This window comes from Hippoglossus hippoglossus, chromosome 14 (assembly GCF_009819705.1).
Source record: "Hippoglossus hippoglossus isolate fHipHip1 chromosome 14, fHipHip1.pri, whole genome shotgun sequence".
In the NCBI taxonomy this organism is placed as follows: domain Eukaryota; kingdom Metazoa; phylum Chordata; class Actinopteri; order Pleuronectiformes; family Pleuronectidae; genus Hippoglossus; species Hippoglossus hippoglossus.
The window spans coordinates 10,547,417-10,566,999 of record NC_047164.1 but is presented as its reverse complement, the minus strand read 5'-3'; the positions used below and the strand labels follow the sequence as shown (position 1 = coordinate 10,566,999).

At 39.9% G+C, this 19,583-nt stretch overlaps 1 protein-coding gene across 3 annotated transcripts in view; it reads left to right on the top strand.

Annotated features, from left to right (window-relative positions):
- acsl6 (acyl-CoA synthetase long chain family member 6) overlaps positions 1-19,245 on the top strand; it is a 40,814-nt gene extending 21,569 nt beyond the window's left edge. For all 3 annotated transcript variants that reach the window (XM_034605959.1, XM_034605960.1, XM_034605958.1), the window contains 17 exons: positions 635-736; positions 1,350-1,449; positions 2,157-2,335; positions 4,031-4,063; positions 4,250-4,301; positions 6,627-6,700; positions 7,005-7,082; positions 10,703-10,837; positions 11,204-11,338; positions 12,388-12,483; positions 13,105-13,177; positions 15,292-15,380; positions 15,802-15,918; positions 16,036-16,179; positions 16,366-16,467; positions 16,588-16,659; positions 17,364-19,245. In XM_034605959.1, coding sequence (XP_034461850.1) covers positions 635-736; positions 1,350-1,449; positions 2,157-2,335; positions 4,031-4,063; positions 4,250-4,301; positions 6,627-6,700; positions 7,005-7,082; positions 10,703-10,837; positions 11,204-11,338; positions 12,388-12,483; positions 13,105-13,177; positions 15,292-15,380; positions 15,802-15,918; positions 16,036-16,179; positions 16,366-16,467; positions 16,588-16,659; positions 17,364-17,504 — 1,722 coding nt within the window. In that variant the 3' untranslated portion in view covers positions 17,505-19,245. The remainder of the gene's footprint in view (positions 1-634; positions 737-1,349; positions 1,450-2,156; positions 2,336-4,030; positions 4,064-4,249; positions 4,302-6,626; positions 6,701-7,004; positions 7,083-10,702; positions 10,838-11,203; positions 11,339-12,387; positions 12,484-13,104; positions 13,178-15,291; positions 15,381-15,801; positions 15,919-16,035; positions 16,180-16,365; positions 16,468-16,587; positions 16,660-17,363) is intronic.
- Positions 19,246-19,583: the final 338 nt, after the last annotated feature.

The window sequence follows — 19,583 nt, the reverse complement described above, 5'->3', positions numbered from 1 at the left end:
TGCACTTACCAATATTTGCTGATCTACTCCAAAGGCGTTAAGTTGAATGCAATCTAACATCAATCACTAGCGTTGGGAAATGTGTGTCCACAGTATCTGATGCATTGTGCGCAGTGGAGACTCTGGCAGCTCAAAACTTTCCACGGCCCTCGAAGCAGTTTCAGGTTCCAGTAAATCTTTGAACAATAGACATTAGTTGACGTGTTTTAGAGAATCATGAGACCGGTGGGGGGTGGGAGGCAGGGTTTTTTCTTAAGTGACGTAATTTTGCTGTAAGTTGACTTACAGTGGAATTACGTACAACACAGAAGTTTTTTTTCTCCTTTTCCCGAGAAAGCTTGATAAGTCTGGACTTGTTTGCCGTCTCATTCAGACAGAAGGAATCTGTCTCAGTACATTACGTGTGTGTCTGTAATTTATTCTCAATGCAGGTTGGAAAATAGTGCGCCCCATACTATGACGCAGAATCAAATTGTCACCGTAGGACACTTTATTTAGTGTTAAATTGCAACACACTCATGAAGCCACACACCAAACGAGAAGAATTCCTGCCTTGTGCTGCAGTGTCTTCTGGTTTTTTCGTTTTTGTTCCACTTGGTCCAATCTGCTGCTGTCCCTTCTTCCCCTTCCGCAGGTCACAGCCCGGGCCGAGCATCTGGGCTCCGGCCTGCTGCACCAGGGCTGCCAGCCGAACCCCAACCAGTTCATAGGGGTGTTTGCCCAGAACAGGCCAGAGGTGACTCACTCTTTGTCTCACGGTCTGCTTCTCTGTGTCTCACGATATGGGTTCATGATATAAACACATGTACTACACACTGTTCTGCTCATAAACCTGTATGTAAAAGATGAACATTTTTTTTGCCTAAATTGTAAAAAAAATACTAGATATATATGCAGGGCGATATATTTCATGTATATTTAAGTCCTCCCTCTGTGAAAATCCTGTTTTTAGACATGTCCCCCCTTGTGCCTTTAATCTGATAAAAGACATGTTTTGAACAAAATAAGCAGTCAACACCATGACTGAGTTTTTCCACAGCAGTAGAGAAACGCCAGTCGGAGATATGAATAGAATCAAACAGTTTGTGATGTCACATCAGAAACAAAGCTGTGAGGGAGGAGAGACAGGAAACAGGGGATCATGAAATGAGGAAGGTTGAAAGTTACATTTAAGTCATTTCAAGGCCATGAGAGGAATTTAAATTTTGAGGAACACCAGAGGAGGTTCAGGGGGTGTAATAAACTACTGGAGCAGGACTTCAAGCAATGAAATAAAAGCATGTGTCTTAATGTTAAGTCTTTACACTCTAACCGTTGACCTTTGACCCCTGGCTTGTGTGTGATTGTAGTGGATCATCTCAGAGTTAGCATGCTACACCTACTCCATGGTAGTGGTTCCCCTTTATGACACTCTGGGCCCAGACGCCATACGGTTCATCATTAATACTGGTAAGAGCACACGCACGGACGCACGCACGCACGCACACACACACACACAGTCAATTCTGTATGACAGCACTACTCAAACTTATGGAAACCCATTTCTGCCAGTTAATAAAAAAAAAAAAGATGAATGCTTGGTCAAAATTATAAAAGATAGGAAGTCCAAATTATGATTAAGTTATTAAATAATTATTTTGAGTTTTGAAGTCATTATTTTGAGACATTTTCTCGATTATGATTCAGAAGAAAAATGGAAATGAGCTTCCATACTGACTACTCTTAAGAATAGAGTCACTCTTTATTCACTTGAGGTATTTAAAAGAGTGAATCACGATGTAATTAGACATTTAATAGTTTTTATTGACAGGTGTTTCAGTACACGTCATGTTTGGCCTTTTAAACAGCTCATCACTTTGACTGACTAGATTTTTGCAGCAGATCTCCACTTCTTGCCATATCCATGCACAGTGTGTTCCCTGCGTCCTAAAAGCTTATTTAATGACCACAAACACTACAGAGACAATCATACAACAAATGTTTTTATGTTTGAACTGAACTAAATATAAGTGTTTGAGCCAGAAATTGACTTAACTGAAGATTGCCAACCCCAACCCACATCTAGGTTGTTTTGTTTTGTGTCCTGTTTTGTTTTTCTTATTCTGCCGATAATCACACAAGGGTGCGTATGCTCTTGTGTGCTCGTGTCATTTCAGCGGACATCTCCACGGTCATCTGCGACAAAGTAGAGAAAGCTCAGGTGCTAATAGATAACGTGGAGCGGAAGGAGACGCTGGGCCTGCGAAGAATCATCCTGATGGACGCCTTCGACAACGCCCTCGTGGAGCGCGGCAGGGACTGCAGCGTCCACGTGCAGGCCATACAGGAAGTGGAGGTGAAAAAACAATCCCTGTGGGTCTGGTGGGGGAAATGGATCAGTCACAGTCTTGAGAAGTATGTCTTACGGTCATATACATGTATGTATGCATATGAAAGGGCTGCAGTCTTTCACAGAGGCTCAAAAATACTAAAATAGTAGAGTGGTTCAAATTTTCTACAGCGCCAATCCAGAATAATGATATTTACATCTCGTATCTCAGCATATTCTGGTGCTCGTTAATTTACAAGGTTTGCACGAGTTTCACCTCAACACAAATCAAATGAGTCATATATATAGAACTATTTAAATTATCTGAAATCTCTTATATGTGAATGAATCCAATCAGGATTTCTCATATGCAACCCGGAAGCTTTCAGAGGAAGTACTGCTCACATGTAAATCTGCACAATAACACCATAGCCTATGTGAAGAAAAAATAAAAACTAGTTGGATGTAAATGCCACTAATTGCTTTTAATCTCAAAGCAATCCCATAATCAAATTCAGTTTGGGAGTGAAACCACATTTAAATCCACTGTATCCGTATTTTAAATTACTCACACTGATTCATAACAGTCCTCTTAGTATGTCAGATTTTTTTTAAATCAAGATCCATGAATTATTTCCTGGGAAATCTGTGAAAATGTCAAACAAACGCCTCATCTCTCATAAAGAAAGAGATTCCTGGACCTGCCCCTTTGTTCAGATCTGTACCAACATTTGAAGGATTCTTTCATGTCATATCCTTCCAGCAAGTTCCGTGGAAATGCGTGATCCTGCTGAAACCTCACCCTCACATACCTCCACTAATTTTGAGCCATAGGCGCATTAATAAGATCCACATTCACACAGGCCTCTGTCTGGTAAGGTGATTGCTGCCAATGGTTAATCCATACCTGTCCGTGAAAGAGATTTTAAAATTCCCAAATCACCACAGTGATTGTTAGCAGCGACACCACAACCTGCCAGTCACAGCAAAGTTGGACATGCTCCCAGCACGCTCTGGAATTCTTTGGCATGTTACATGAGATCTTTATCGACTCATCCCCGACTGCGTGGAATCTGGCCGTGTCCTTTCACTCACAGAGTGCACATTAATATGGCCCTCTGTGTGCGATGTGGGTATTTTTAGTAAATGTACTGCTTGTAATATAATAGGTAGAATGGGAGTAGCTGACAATCACATGTACATAATTGTAATTTTTCTGCGATGACCAACCTCAGCGTGACGCCCTACCTTCATGGAATTCAAACGACTTATTATAAATGCTGCTGAACCCGACCTCTGTATGAGCAGGCCTCTGAGCATGTTTACTCTGCGTCGACATGGATCCACATAGCTTTGGCCTTTGGTGACTGGACGATGACGAATCACAAATGATCAGGACAAGACTGACTCACATTTATTTTTAATTTTATTTATCCTTAACCAGGAAGGTCCCATTGGGACACATTATCTCTTCTTCTAGGGCAAGATGGGCAGCAATGAAGTAAAAGTTTTAAATATAAGTACAAGCAGGGTCATATTACACACACACACACAAAAGATACAAAAACAGAGAACAAACGGAAACACGTATGACACGGTAGAAACTATTGTTGCCATTCTTGATTCAAGAAGGGCAACATCAGATCTCAGGCAAATTACACTGGAGAATTACGTTATTCTAATGCCTTTTATTTATTTGAGTAATTTTTCTTTTCCTCACAGGCTCTGGGCAGAGAACACTACAGAAAACCTATAGTAAGTATTAATTCACAACTCTGTACTGTGCAACAACATTTATAATCTGATCTGAAATATCTCCTCAACTTTTAGATTATGGATTAGATGGATATGAATGCATCTTGTGTTTGTAGAAACTTGAAGAAGTACCTGATTGAGTTACATGTCTTTAGATTAACATTGATATTTTTCTTTTCTCTGCAGCCACCAGCACCAGACGACTTGTCCATTGTCTGTTTCACCAGTGGAACCACAGGTATCAATTGTTTAAATTGTGAATAACCTGGTTCATTTGAGTTTGTACAGAGTAAATTCAAAAATGGGAACATGTGCAGCGCAGTTTAGTGGCTAACAGCACAACTAGTATTTTTCCTGAGACTGTTACTATCTATTCATTTTTGTAATTTTCCATTATGTTAATCACACTTTTAATGAGAAACAGGAAAATACATGATGTGTGCTCAATGTCTAGAAATGCTAAATTTAGATGAAATAACTGCCTCTGTGCATCCCAATGCAAAAATATTTCCCCATGGTGCACTGTGCAATATCAAGAAACAATATAGTTATATGTTTTCTATGTATTACTTTTTAGGGGGGGGCATATTACCTGCAGCAGTTACACGTTACCTGACCAGAGACTGCTCCTTCACATTCAGCAATGTGCTTGTGATTGTTTTTGTTCTCTCTATTTTCTATGTAATTTATGAAAAGAGTTCACTGCAGACATCAAAACATGTGGGCGGGTCACTTCCAACACGATATCTGATCGATTAAACACTCGCCCGCATTATTAGTTGCCAGGTTGGACAAAACAACCTGCCGTCAAGGACACGCCTGTCCTAGAAATGAAAGGTTTTTAGTCAAATTCTTTTCCAGGTCAGTGGACTGACGGTATTCTCACCACAGTCTGCTGAGTTAAAAAGTCAAAGCGTAAACACTCTGCTGGCCTCGCAGGGAGTTGCACACATGTCTCACTAATAACAGAAAGGAGGTGGCTGCTGAATCCGTCACCTGCCCTTTGCTCAGTGGATAAAGCGTGTCACCGTCAACACAGGCAGGTCCAGGCAGCGTGCCAGTTCAGACTGGGATTGCTGAGAATGAAAGACATTTACAGTAATTAATGGTAACGATAAAATCAAGTTGTTCACTGTTCAAAATTGTATATTTGAAAAGCATTTTAAGACGGGTAATATGCACAAAAATGGCACATAGAGGGGTTTATGGAACCCCACTGTTTAGTTGAATAAGATTAATAACAGCTGAAAACTATGCAGAGCAATTCTATTGTCAATGCTTTAAGATATGTTTTCTTAAGGATGCAGTTTTTAAATCCAATATATGGTTATAGATGAAAGCAAACCACAGGGCAGCTCTTGCTCCTCCATTATGCCTTGAAACAATAATACTAATTATAATAATTATAATGATAATAGTAATAATAATAATACTTGATGAGGAGGAACTGGCAGATGAGCAATTACTATTAATACAATCCAGTTTGGTCCGGGGAGAAAGACAGGAAAGACAAAGTGACCTGTATTTCTTGTGTCGGTTAACAACATGTTCGGTTGTATGTCTATTTCCCTACATACAAAGTAAGTACAAAAAAACAAATCCAGTTTCATCACATTAGCAGATTAAATTGATATCAACAGAATAAATGACCCTCTCCCTCTATTTATCATATAAACGTACACATCTGGACCCCCCGGCATGTTCTGACGTGTAGAGCCATTATCTCCTCCCCTGCAACCAGCCCCTGCAACCAGCAGACAAGGGAACCAAAGCCAGGTCATGTGAGGACACACTGGTGTCAGTTTACAAACGACTCAGGGTTCCACTGGTGTGCTGCAAACGCTGCCACCTGCTGGCACTGAGGGAAATGGCCCGCCACCGCTGCATTAATCAGCTCCAGGTTTCCTCACAACACATGCATTTCCCGAGAAACTGTTTAGAGCTGTGTGAGTCACACAACAGGTTCAGACAAAGGATCTTGGTTTATGTAAGAGTTTTTAGATCTGTGTGTGTGTGTCTGTGTGTGTGTCTGTGTCTGTGTCTGTGGCATCAAGGAATCCGATGACATGACAGTAAATGAGAAGGTCTTTATTAGGAAATGCCTAATCAGTATTACAGGGATTTCTTTCACATGGCTTCAGTCTTCAGTTTATTTGAGTCGTTATTCAGATGTGTATTTAAAGGTTTTACAGGCAAACAAACCAATATTCGCAGATTTGAATATCTCACACTATTGCAGCTTGATTTTGGAAATAATGAAAATAGTAGCATTAACTCAGCATTTATACATCATGTGTATATGTGGGTAAAGATATCAAATGCTCTGGTCCATTAAAGCAACTCTTGCATTGCCTTTTCTAAACCGGCCTGTTTAGACCGGCCTGTGTGTTTGGCCTGTGGCGATGCTGGTTGCAGCTTTTCTCTCTGAAACTGTAAAAGTGACCTGCAGTTATTGAGCGGCGACTGAAGACCTGCTGCAGGACTCCAGAGAGCCAAAGAGCGGTTCACCTGTTCACCAGAGTTTCACTTCCGTCATGTGTGTCTTCTGTCTCTGCTTACACAGGAAACCCAAAGGGGGTCATGCTAACCCATGGGAACGTGGTGGCTGATTTCTCAGGCTTCCTCAAAGTCACAGATGTGAGTGACCCATGATTCTTTTTTGTCATTTGATATCATCCAGTTTATTTTTATGACTGTGTGTGTGTGTGTGTGTGTGTGTGTGTGTGTGTGTGTGTGTGTGTGTGTGTGTGTGTGTGTGTGTGTGTGTGTGTGTGTGTGTGTGTGTGTGTGTGTGTGTGTGTGTGTGTGTGTGTGTGTGTGTGTGTGTGTGTGTGTGCGTTCGTTCGTTCTGCTCCATGTCCTGTTTTCATTAAATTCACAGTTTGTTGCGAAATCCTTTTTATGGCCATTTGATTGAGTCTCCTTTTCTTTTCTCCTGCAGAAAGTCATTTCCCCCAACCAAGACGATTGCCTCATTTCCTTCCTCCCACTGGCTCACATGTTTGAGAGACTCATTGAGGTAATTGGGCTGAATAGAGATGTGCCACCACAGGAATGCAGCAGTTATAGATCAGAATGCGTTCATGATAGTCAAGCTGTTAGGATACTAGCAGGTCAGAGGAAGGATCAGCAGCATGAGAGAGAGAGAGAGAGAGAGAGAGAGAGAGAGAGAGAGAGAGAGAGAGAGAGAGAGAGAGAGAGAGAGAGAGAGAGAGAGAGAGAGAGAGAGAGAGAGAGAGAGAGAGAGAGAGAGAGAGAGAGAGAGAGAGAGAGAGAGAGAGAGAGAGAGAGAGAGAGAGACACTCCTTTTCCCTTTCCTTTTTATAAGTTTCGTTTTCCAACTCATGAGGATAAATGCCATGCCAAGCTTTTTCACCCAGTGGAGCCATGTTGCATCATTTCCTAGTCTAAAGAAGCACCCACCCTCATACACACACACAAGCAGATGTCTGGTAACATTCACATCCAAATGCCCTGTTATTGAAAAAAAAAAGTCATGTTATCACAGGAAACCAGAGAACCTATTTAAATATCCTGGCAGGGAGCTATTTACTGTAAAACCATGGGTTTATCTGCAGCTGGTCACAGTCACATTTCTCCTCTCCTGTAAATCCACCACACTTTAGATCCAACCATATGTAAATGTATCTCAAGTGATTCATTTATTTTATTTTATTTTGTATTTTTTGTGTCCGTCCAACTTTGTGGATGACGACAAATAGAACAGTTGGCTTCCAGACCTGAGGCAGACGTCTTAACTGATGGCAGGAGGATGTTGTTTTTACCGAGAATCCCTGAAGCTGAAGCCACTGGTCAAGCCAAACTTCTACCACTTTTGATTACTGATTCAGGATCAAATAGAATGTAGTGGAACCTTTTGTTGCTCCAAATTAACTTCAGCCTTAATGAACCCTTTCCATAGTCCTTACATGTTAGGATATCAATATTTCATTTTATATGTGTGTGTTCATATTTTTGTTTCCCCTTTGGGACCTTTTTTCAGCATAAACACTGACCTTGTCAGGACCAGTAGCCTAATGAGGCCAAACATCATGTCCAAGGGCCTGCTTAAGGTTGGGGATAAGGTTTTAGTTATAGGCCGACCTCAATGAATGTAGGTCAATGGAAGTCCTATTCAGGACAGCTGCACAAACTTGTGTGTGGGGTGGTGGGGGAGGGTGGTTCAGGTATTACTCACTTGTGGGGACCCAATCTATTTACACATCAGGACTATAGTCTTCCGTACAGGGACAACAAAACAAATCCCTATATTGTAAAATATTAGTTTAAGGTGAAGACTTGTTTTAAAGTTAGGTTATGTTTAGGTGTAAGTCAAGGTTAATGTTAGGGGTTACTTTTTGGGTTACGCAAGTTGTAGTTAAGTTTAGTCTCCAGAAAATGACATCACTGTATCACTTTAAATCCTCTGGAGTCATGGGAAGTGCGTCTGTGTGTGTGTGTGTGTGCATGTTTGTGTGTGCATGTGTGTTTGTGTGTGCGTGGGCGCCAATCGGGTTGCATCAGGTCAAACGAGTGTGGTTCATGTGCCTGCAAAACACTGCAGCGTTGATAGCGACACAAGACTCAGTCCCAGGAAACCACCTTAGTTCCCCATAAAGCAGCGCATCAGATTACACAACAGGAGTCTCACGCTTACACACAAACACAGCACACTTATTGTCTCACACTAGATGGAAAATGTCTCAATCAAATGGTGGAAAAAGAGGGTGGACCTTCTGCTTGTGTGTGCTTGGATCATTCTTATTCAGTCTACAAACGTGTCCCAATCTGCAATAGCTCCGATTTTTAAATACAGACGTTTTCATTCAAAGGTTCAGTGTGTAAGATTTAGGTGAAAGGGATGTATTGGCACAATTTGAATATAAAATAATCTGAGTGATGTTTTCACGAGTGTGTTTTATCTCAATTCTACAAATTGTTGTTTTCTTTACCCTAGAATGGGCCCTTTTTATTTAAATACTTTATATTTACATCGGGAGCGGGTCCTCTCTACGGAGACCACCATGTTTTTTTACAGTAGCCCAAACTGGACAAACTAAACATCTTTTGGGTTTTTATGACAACTGAAGGCTACCACAGGTTCTCCTTCATGTTTGGAAGGGGAGGGTGAGGTGAGGGGTGTTCAGCTGTAACATGCAACTTCACCTCTAGATGTCTCTAAGTTCTACACACTGAACCTTTTAAGTATCCTCCTTGTCGGTTTGTACTAAAACCTCCTCTCGTGTCCAAGTTCAAGTTGCAGCAACATTTGCAATCCCTGAGTTGTCAACATGTAATCAGTACTTCAGCTCATATTGAGTATTAGTAGTTAGAGGTCTTACTGATTAGTTGATCTTTGCTGAGTAATGAGTCACTAGTTTAGCTGATAACTTGTGTTATTCCTCTTTTTGAAATTAATATTTCACCCCATATAATATCGCTACATTTATCCGACAGTTCAAATTTCAAAATTGACCAAATAGATGCATTTTTTTAAGACTAAAAAAGCAGTTGGTCGATAACAAAGGTGTGTTATGCAAGTATTTTATAATTAAGAATTATGTAATGTTCTGGAATATAAATTGCAAATTTGAAGAATGTATCCTAAAAAATATGACAAAATGTTGTCTATTATGAGTTTATAACTTTTATAATGTTCCTTGTTTTGTTTCATATTATTAATAGTTAGTATATGCCTGTATGTTAAAGTATTTCGTGGTATGTGGTATTAAGCTCTTTCCAGCATGGGAGTATTTCATGGATCAGATAATCTGTGTGTGGGGCTGAGTGCTTCCAGATGTTTGTTGTAAATCGGTCATGGTCACTATCAGCCAAACCAGCTGGGGCTTTTCTTAGTTTGGTTTTTTTAAATGATACAAAAAAGGAAGTTTTACTGTTGTTCTAGGGAATCTCCGCTCACACTCTGAATATTCACTGTACTGTACAGTATTTATTTTTATACTTTTACCACAGAATTTTGTGTGTTTAATATATTAGTGATATTCATGCAGTTTCAGAACAGACAGGCAGACCCTTTGGAGTTTTAAATAAAGGACACATTCGAACCAGTTACAGCTGTAAAATACTGTCATATATAAATTAGACTCTGCAATAATACATTTACATTAAGACTTAAACTACATTTATCTGTGAATACTTGGCTTTACTTGTACTTTACATGGTTCGTTTGCTTTAGTAGGATGAGTAATTATCGTTACTGATGGTAACAATGACTGTCTTCCACACACTAAAACTTTTGTCTTATTCATAGTAAAAACAATAAGTATTCAATATAAAAAGTCAGGTTCCTCTTTTGGCTAAGTGACATGGGACTTGAAAGTGTGAGAGTAGACAAATAGGATGACTGATACACACACTGGTATTTCACATGATGGCCCAACAACTGTTTATTGAATCCATTTAGTATGTTTTATCCTGTGTGACACAATCTAGTGGAGTCAGGTGTTATTACGGCCACTCAGCACTGTGCACAGAATGTTATAAACATAATTATAAAATGTTCTCTCTAATGCAATTATGACATACTGTTTTAAAAAAAAGTATAATGTAAATAAATTGTACTGTCTATCAGTACTTATATGCCAGACAGCTGACTTTGTTATGCGTCTGTCTCTGCAGTCTGTGGTCTACTGCCATGGAGGACGGATCGGCTTCTACCAGGGCGACATCCGTCTCCTGCCAGATGACATGAAGGCCCTGCGGCCAACCATTTTCCCTGTGGTGCCTCGACTGCTCAACCGCATGTACGACAAGGTGAGATGAGCATCTCGGATTATTCAGTTCAATTTGGTTTTCTCCATACATTAAAAACACCGGCTATGGAAATTATTGACCTATGATGGCGATTTGTGGTTTGAAAATCAAAACTATTTCGATATATGGTTACCGTTACTTTTGGAGTAATGCAAATTTTCAGGATAGAATAATGAAGTGGTGGTTTTGAACAATGAGTTCAGAAATGAATGTTGTGTAATTAACAAAGGGAAGAGAAATCAAGAGTTTTGCTCTCGCTCAAGGTTTTACCAACCTTTCTGTAATTTAATATATTTTACGTGTGTTTCACATAATAGACAGGACTGTCCCAAACCAATCTGAATCTGAGTGCTTTGTCGTTTGCAGATTTTCAGCCAGGCCAACAGCCCACTGAAGCGCTGGCTGCTCAACTTCGCTGCAAAGAGAAAAGGTGCTGAGGTCAGCAGCGGGATCATTCGCAGCGACAGCATCTGGGACAAAATCTTCTTCAGTAAGATTCAGGTAAATGGCGTTGCCTCTCCCCCAGAGCTAAATGTAAGACATATAATCAGACTTGCTACATTAGCTGCTGATAAAATCTCATCATTGACACATATTTTGCACAGGAAAGTCTAGTTGGAGTCGATTCCAAGCTGCTCATTCACTTCTGTGCATTTCTAAAACAAATGATTTCAGATTCTTTCATGATATTTAATAGACGTAGCATGTTGAACCATCCTAAAAATGTTGAGTTGAAATGACACACCTGTTAGATACTCAGTGACTGCATCAAGGCAGTTTTATTTGTTTTTCTACAGATATTCACACCCTGCAAAGAGCCGCTTTTCAATGTCACTTACAGTCAGACAGGTCAGCTGCAATGAAAACTCAGCTCAGACAATGTCCCTTTGAGTAATTACAAAAACAAAAGACAATTCAACTTCAGGCTTTTTGAGTTCTGTAATCTCATTTTCACCCATTCCTTAAAATCCAATATATAAAAAAAAGCAGCTGTAAAAGACGAGTAGTTTACTTATAACCTGTATTTACTCTTTAGTTTGTTTCACTCTCGTTTGAAACATCTTTCAACTGACCCCTGTGCAGTTAGATAAACCTGTGAAAACATAGAATCAAATCTCAAGTTTCCCACTGTGATAAATATTTCCGGCTAAATTAAACTCCGCTAATCGGCTTCATCAGGACTGTGGGGGTGTGGTTTGTTTAGATACCAGTGACAAATGAACACAATGGTCTTCAGATGTTGTCAGCTGAGCCACTGTGAGAAGAGCACAGAGAACAAAAGCTACTTAAATATGTCAAATATGTAAAAATAGCAAAAGAGTTCTAACCTCAACTCTTATTAAATTGACTGAGGAAACAGAAAAGTTTTCAGGGCCTTTAAAGCTGAATACTCCATTTGTTCTAATCCATTGTCAACATTAATATATTCCTGGACTTTTTTTTTTTTTCATGATTGCTACTATTGTTATAATAAAACAATATGTAAATATTAATAATGGGTATATTGTTGTATGTGTATATTTATAATAATATGCTTTCTCTTTGTATAGGTCAGCCTGGGAGGAAGGTTGAGGATGATTATAACAGGGGCAGCTCCTACCTCGCCCAGTGTCCTGGGATTCCTCAGAGCAGCTCTGGGATGCCAGGTCAAAGACACACACACACACACACACACACACACACACACACACACACACACACACACACACACACACACACACACACACACACACACACACACACACACACACACACACAGCACAGAAGACAGCAAACAGTTGTGTGCAGCAAGCCAACCACTTTGTACACCACCTGCTCAGCTGCACATGGCAGACAGACACCGTGAGCGTCTAGCTGGTGAACATTGTTTAACATTTACAAGATAAAGAGCCAAATGTTTCCCTCAGGAGTTGGTAGAGAGACCAAAACACGATTCTTAATGAATGTTTATTTTGCTCTGTAACTGAACGACGTCTAAACATGCAGCTCTATGCAAACAAGTTCCTCATATCTACTGAATAGTTGATAAGTGAATGAGGCGCACATAACCTATTTCTGCTGTCACCATGTGGCCATGAACAAATCTCAAACTAAGACTGAACCAACAACAGACCTGTTCTTAAGAAGGTGTCAGATAAACATCACAAAGATAGATACAGAAGCAGCACCAGCATACACTGATGCATGTGTTCCTAAACCACACATTCACATATGAATACAGTATGTGGATTCATGCATGTCCTTTACACAGTGTCGTCTGTCTGTAGGTGTACGAGGCGTACGGCCAGACGGAGTGCACAGCTGGCTGCACGTTCACCACACCCGGAGACTGGACCCCAGGTGAGCCGGCGTTTATGCAACAGACCGAGAAAATATCCTTATCTCTGCCCGACTCACTCGGCCTGTTTACTCAACCACAGGCTCGGTTCAAAGGTCTAAAAGTGGTATTTAACTCCCACACTGAAACATATATGAAGTCACTGTCTATAAACTGTAAAAAAAAAAAAGGAATTCTGTTATCACTGCTGCTGCTGCTGCTCAGCCTGAACCCACCTGCCATCAAAACTGTGCCAGTGGGGGGGCCGCACATCTTATCAGCCTGATGAATGATTAACAGACTGCCCTGAGAAAAATAAGCAGGACGTGAGGGTTGTATACAGTAGGGGAGGGTGAGGCAGATGGAGAGAGAGAGAGAAGCTGCTGGGCCACATTAGTCTGTAGCAGTAGTAGAGTTCAGGCCAATGCCAATATCAACAAGCGGGCAAAGAAGACGCTCATTATCTGCCATTACTGCCTCTATTTACCTTGTTGGCTGCTGCATTGTTGTGTTCAGCCTTTTGGCATTGATTGGAATTTTCCATGCTATGTCGATGAGGTTTACACTTAATGAGGGCACTCATTAAAAAATACATTTATGGACAAAGTCAAAACACAATAAGGCAGTGCATTTTAAAACTGTAGTATTTCTCGAAAACTAAATAGCAATTATTATTGAATGTATATGATATGATTATATCATATTTAATAATGAAAATAATCATTATCATGTAAAAGTAATAACAAATGTGGAATAGGTCATGTAATTTACTTGTTTACAAAATATTTGTATTCGAAAATAAAAATAAAAAATAATTATAGGGTTTATTTATTTGCTACAGACTATTTCCTCAAATAGTTTCTGAATAAAAATGTAATGTCTGCCTGGAAAAATCTAAATTGTTTACCAACATTTAAAAGATACTTCAGTTTGAAACACACACAAAAATTAAACAAAACAAGTTATATTATCACAGTTGATAACTTTAATAAAAAAAAAACTAATTTACCAACATAAGTAAATTTGTTGGTAAATAACTTTCTTTTTTTCAGTATATATCAAAATACAAAATGTTTGTCAATCAACAATAGTTTGATCTCAGTTTGGTGAAGAGAGATCCACATTAGTTTTGCAGTAAGAAGACATGTAAGACTATGGATTGGTGAAGGGACCAGTTTTAGAACGACTTGTCAGTGTGAACAAAGGATACATGAGAACTTGATAATTCTAAGATGGCGTCCAGTTCCAGTGACAGTTGTTTGCCTCCACAATTTTTTTTTTTAAGACTTCTAACTGCAGAGAACAACTGTAACATTACGTCACAGCCCAGTGCTCTTCCTCAGGGCCTCATGAACATGCCCACACCTGCTCAGTTCCCCTCTATTGACAGAACTGAAGTGACTCAGTAAGAAAACCACATTGAAAACTCTATTGCTTTTTAAACACATCCATTCTCCTGGAGAACATGGTGATGAGTCAGGACTTTAGTAGATGTGTAATTATCCTCTTAAGGAACATCATTGCTAAAAAAAGAACCACTTAAAAAGTAAATTATTTCTCTCTTCATCATCTTCATTTACTGTAAATGTTTCAACAACTGCACAAAACACGAGACTTTAAAATCTGTTGCCTACATGTGATTTCAAACAATGTTATATACAACACTTGACAACAAAACAAACTGACATTTAAATGTAAAATGTAAAATGTATAAGAAAACTAAGAAGATCATCAGATACAGTGGCAGGAGTAAGTGCCATTCGTTTTTTTATGATCCTTTGATATAATCTTTGCTCTTCATGTTCACATATTTTTTTAAAGGAAAGACGGCTGAAACAAAAATGACACAGACACGACACTTGTTGTTTGACCACATATCAGAAAAGAACCACAAACACGAGTGACTGGCAGCTGGTATGTGCCCCTGCCTGTTGTGCCACTTACAGCAGGGTCAGTCATTTAGGACAATTAGATAACACTTACCATTTATATTCAGGCTAGCATTTCCCCCTACTGCTCAGTTCTCATATTGCATGAGATATCTGGATCTATGGGGAAATGCATCTTACTTCTCTTCTCTCTTTTCTTTGAGTTTTTCCTATCCTGTCTAATTATTTTTTCTCTGCCTGACCAACAGGTCACGTCGGAGCTCCGCTGCCGTGTAACCTCATCAAACTGGTGGACGTTCCTGATAAGAACTACTTTGCCTCTAAGGGAGAGGGAGAGGTGAGCAGCATGATTTGTGAAAGAAAGAGACGTACATATTGCACATCAACTGTATAATGAGGGTATATGTGTGTGTTCGGTGAGAGTTTAAGATCATTTGAAATTTGACAAAGCCACTTTGATTTGAAGACACAAGATGTGGCGCTGAAGGGAAAATCACGATAAACACAAATTAAAAAACCTAACCTAACCTGAAAAGATGATGACACATAAGAAAACACAACAGCAAATCACTATGTCAACAGTGCGTCCGTCCAATTAGCCACGTTAATGTGTTTCGTCCTTTGTTGTTTGTGATTTGACGTTATGATTTGCACTTCAGGGCCACAATAAAGATGTGAAACAAAATTTTGAAATTATTACCAGAGCAGAAAGGATTACAAAAGATATGATATCTACCCTTTTCTAATCTTCCATCTAGGTTTGTGTGAAGGGACCAAACGTGTTTAAGGGCTACCTCAAAGACCCAGAGAGGTCGGCAGAGACGCTGGACACAGACGGCTGGCTCCACACCGGAGACATCGGCAAATGGTTACCTGTAAGAACCTGCAGATTACATTAGACTCCAATATTTACTTATTATAGTCTAATATTTTTGCTCCTTGTATTTGTTCGAGGAATTTTCACCCTGTTCTCAACCCCATGTCTCGTGTAGAACGGCACGCTGAAGATCATCGACAGGAAGAAGCATATCTTCAAGTTGGCGCAGGGCGAGTACATCTCCCCGGAGAAGATCGAGAACATCTACATTAGGAGTGAACCTGTGGCACAGCTGTATGTTCATGGAGACAGTCTGCAGGTAAGGACAATGTCAGACACACACACATGCACAGTATTCTAATGTTCTGTTGACATGGAGTCTGTCTCCTGCTCAGACTCTTAGTTGTTTGTACACCATATCAAACCAGGACAAATAAAATACATGCTCACCTTCACGTGTAAAATCCTTTGACTTTTTCTCCTTGTGGTCATTTGCCCTTTGCAGTCCTGTTTGGTGGGGATTGTGGTTCCTGACCCTGAAGTAATGCCTGGATGGGCCAAGAAGAAAGGCATGTTGGGTACCTACAAGGACCTCTGTAAAAACACGGTAGGTGACACATGGCTCAGACCTTTGTGAGATACGATCAAGCTTCAGATAAAGTTGTTAATGACAGATGCTGAGAAGATGAAGTTTAAGAAAGAAAACCTTCCTTTTTTTTGGCAACAGGAGCTAAAGAAGGCAATCCTTGAAGATTTAGTGCGTTTGGGCAAAGCCAGCGGCCTCCACTCGTTTGAGCAGGTAAGCAGGGGAAAATCTGTTAAGATATATTTGTTTGCTGCATCATTTTCTTCGTGTCTTTGCAAAAATATTTTAAATAACTTTATTCTTTAAGCTATCATAAGATTTATGAATACATCTTTGTCGGGTTAGAGTTTTCACAAATTGCTCCAGTGGAGATACAGTGGTCTAACCAAAGACGTGTGTATAAAGACGGTTGCAGTGTAGGTCATGAACTCTGCTTCCTCCATGTTAGCAAATGGGACATGGACCAAACTAAAAAGTCAAAGTAATCGACAAATAAATTTTTTCTCAAAGATAGTTTCTGTCAGGTAGTTCTTGTCACACTGGTGTTTGTTCAAGTGTTGATATTCCTGGTTAGTTTGGTTTTAGAGACTGACTCACTGTGGAGCACATGTCTCGACAGGACCTCGATACCGCAGCTTTGTAAATAACAGAAAAATATTTACTCTGAAGCAAATTTTATATATACTGTTGTTATACTTAATTTTGTTAAATCTTTATAAATATTACAGACCATATTTTAGAAAATTGATATTTTCCAATAAAGATTATATACAACAAATAATTTAACAAGTATAACAAATTCAGTTACTAACTAGGTGTTTATTTCCTTGGTTAATTCCATGTCTTAAGCTAATGCCTCACAATATCACATGAAGTTACACAAACATTCACCATCTTTTTGTATTTCCTGTATTCAGGTGAAGAACATCTACATCCACAACCAGATGTTCTCCATCGAGAACGGCCTCCTGACTCCGACGCTCAAGGCCAAGAGATCCGAGCTGAAGGAGTTCTTCAAGGGGAAGATCGACCAGCTCTACAACAGCATCTCCATGTGAAGGCCGGAGGGACCACGTTTTTTCCCTCGAGCATCTTAACACTAAGATCTGCTTTGACCGTCGACGTGCCAGCGGTCAGAGATGCTTCACCTTGGGTTTAACGTGCTTCGGGAAAGCAAGTGAAACGTGGCTCTGCTTTGTAAGATTTAACAGCAGCTAAATAAAAACAAATCAAACAAAGAAATAAAGTGAAAGGTAGTGCACAACGTCATGTGCATGTCCTTGTTATGTATGCATTTACTGTGTCATAATTAAATGGAATGACAGGTTTTTAAAAAAAGACAGTTATTTAGCTTCTAGACTTAATAATGGAATGAATTGCTTTCATTATGACATGAATTTTCAACGTCACAACAAAACCCCTGATGGGCTGAATGTGAGAGCACAGGATGGACACATGTTGCAGTGTATCTTGTAACTACTTTTGTTCTACCAACAGAAAAAAGGAAAATTACTGTACTTAAGAAATTTATAGTGAGCGACCTTTGTACCATGAAGATATTCTCTCTTCTGTCATCAGCCGTAGTAAAGATATATATATATATATATATATATATATACTGCAAGATTCATCCATCCTTAAGTCTCATGCCAGCAATAATTGGCTTATTGTCCCTGTGCCGAGCTGTGATTGAGGATTTCGTTTAAAATTGTTGGCACAAACAGAGTAACGACAGTGCTTCGTGTGCACTGTTGTGTAATACACCTCTTAACTTAGCTTCCTGTGTAATGATTTGTTTTTAATGCGGCCTGGAAAATTGATGTCACATTATGAATTGTGTTACTGTCCATTAAATATGAAGTTTTCAATTTCGTTATGACACAGTGTAAACACTCAACACACATATAAATGTGTATCGTTTTTCTTTGTTTGACTTGTTCTCATTTTGCCACGATGAATCTTCCATACACCGCTACCTGCGATCCACCCAATCAAACCATCAAATGCTCCGTCCCCAGCAGCACACACTCATCAGCACTTTTACGTTGAGAAGTCCAACTCCTGTTTCCAGCTAACTCTGCTCCTCCCATCAGTTTCAACCCACCAGCCAGAACACTCAACCAAAATCCACTGCTGGGCTTTGACAGCTGTGTCTAGTGTAGCCAGAGGAGAGGTGTAGATGTGAGGGAATACTGACACCCTGTGCAACCGGGGTGAACTGCAGCCCCAGTGGGGAACAGTGGGTCACATTTCACTTGATCAGCTTCAGCAACATCTGAAGTTATATTGAACCCCCGATGTTGCACAATTAGACCAAAATCCACCTGTTTGAGAGCAGGATTACGATTGTAAGGAATCACTGTTGTTGACACTGTTCCACTGTGGAGCATCACAGTTCGTGTCATGTCTCCACTCGTCTGTCATCAGCAGTTTGGCATGCATGCTCCTCGTTTATATGAAGGACTTGCCCCACTGTAACGACCATCAAAGTTCACGCTGCACACTTGACACATTTGAATCTTTCAGTTTTTGTCCCGTCCATCTTTTGCACAGAGAGTATGAATGACAGGTAAAAGGAAAACAAACAAAAAAAAAGAACACGATGCAAAAAGCAGGGCTCGGGGCAATGCATGCAGTTTGCCCTGCAGTGCTGGGACCGTTAGCATTTGACTTGAAAAAATGGGCAACTTATTCTTTGTGGCCATTAATAGCAGGTTTGTATACAGCTGCCCCACAGCCACCGCTGCTAGTGCAAGGCTTTGTAACGTAGGCAAAGCCGATGAATTCCACTCACCGAAAGCGAACAGAACATACATCAACTTTTAAAACAAGTAAAGAAAATGATTTTTCTCTGAAGGGGTTTACACATAGAGATAATGTATAGGCTTTTTAAGTTGATTACCGTCCCAAAGCATAAACAATGTGGATGTACATAAATGAGGACAGCTAGATGTAAGCATATTTATTAAATCAATGGTTTTGAATGGATTTTTTTTTCTCTCTTTTTGCGTGTAGTGAGATGAATTGTAATTATTTATTTATCTATTCTGCTGTAAAATGGAATCAGCACCATATCCTTGTAATGATTGAGTGCAGCAATAGGGATGAGGGAGGGCGGGGACTAGGAAAAAGGGCAA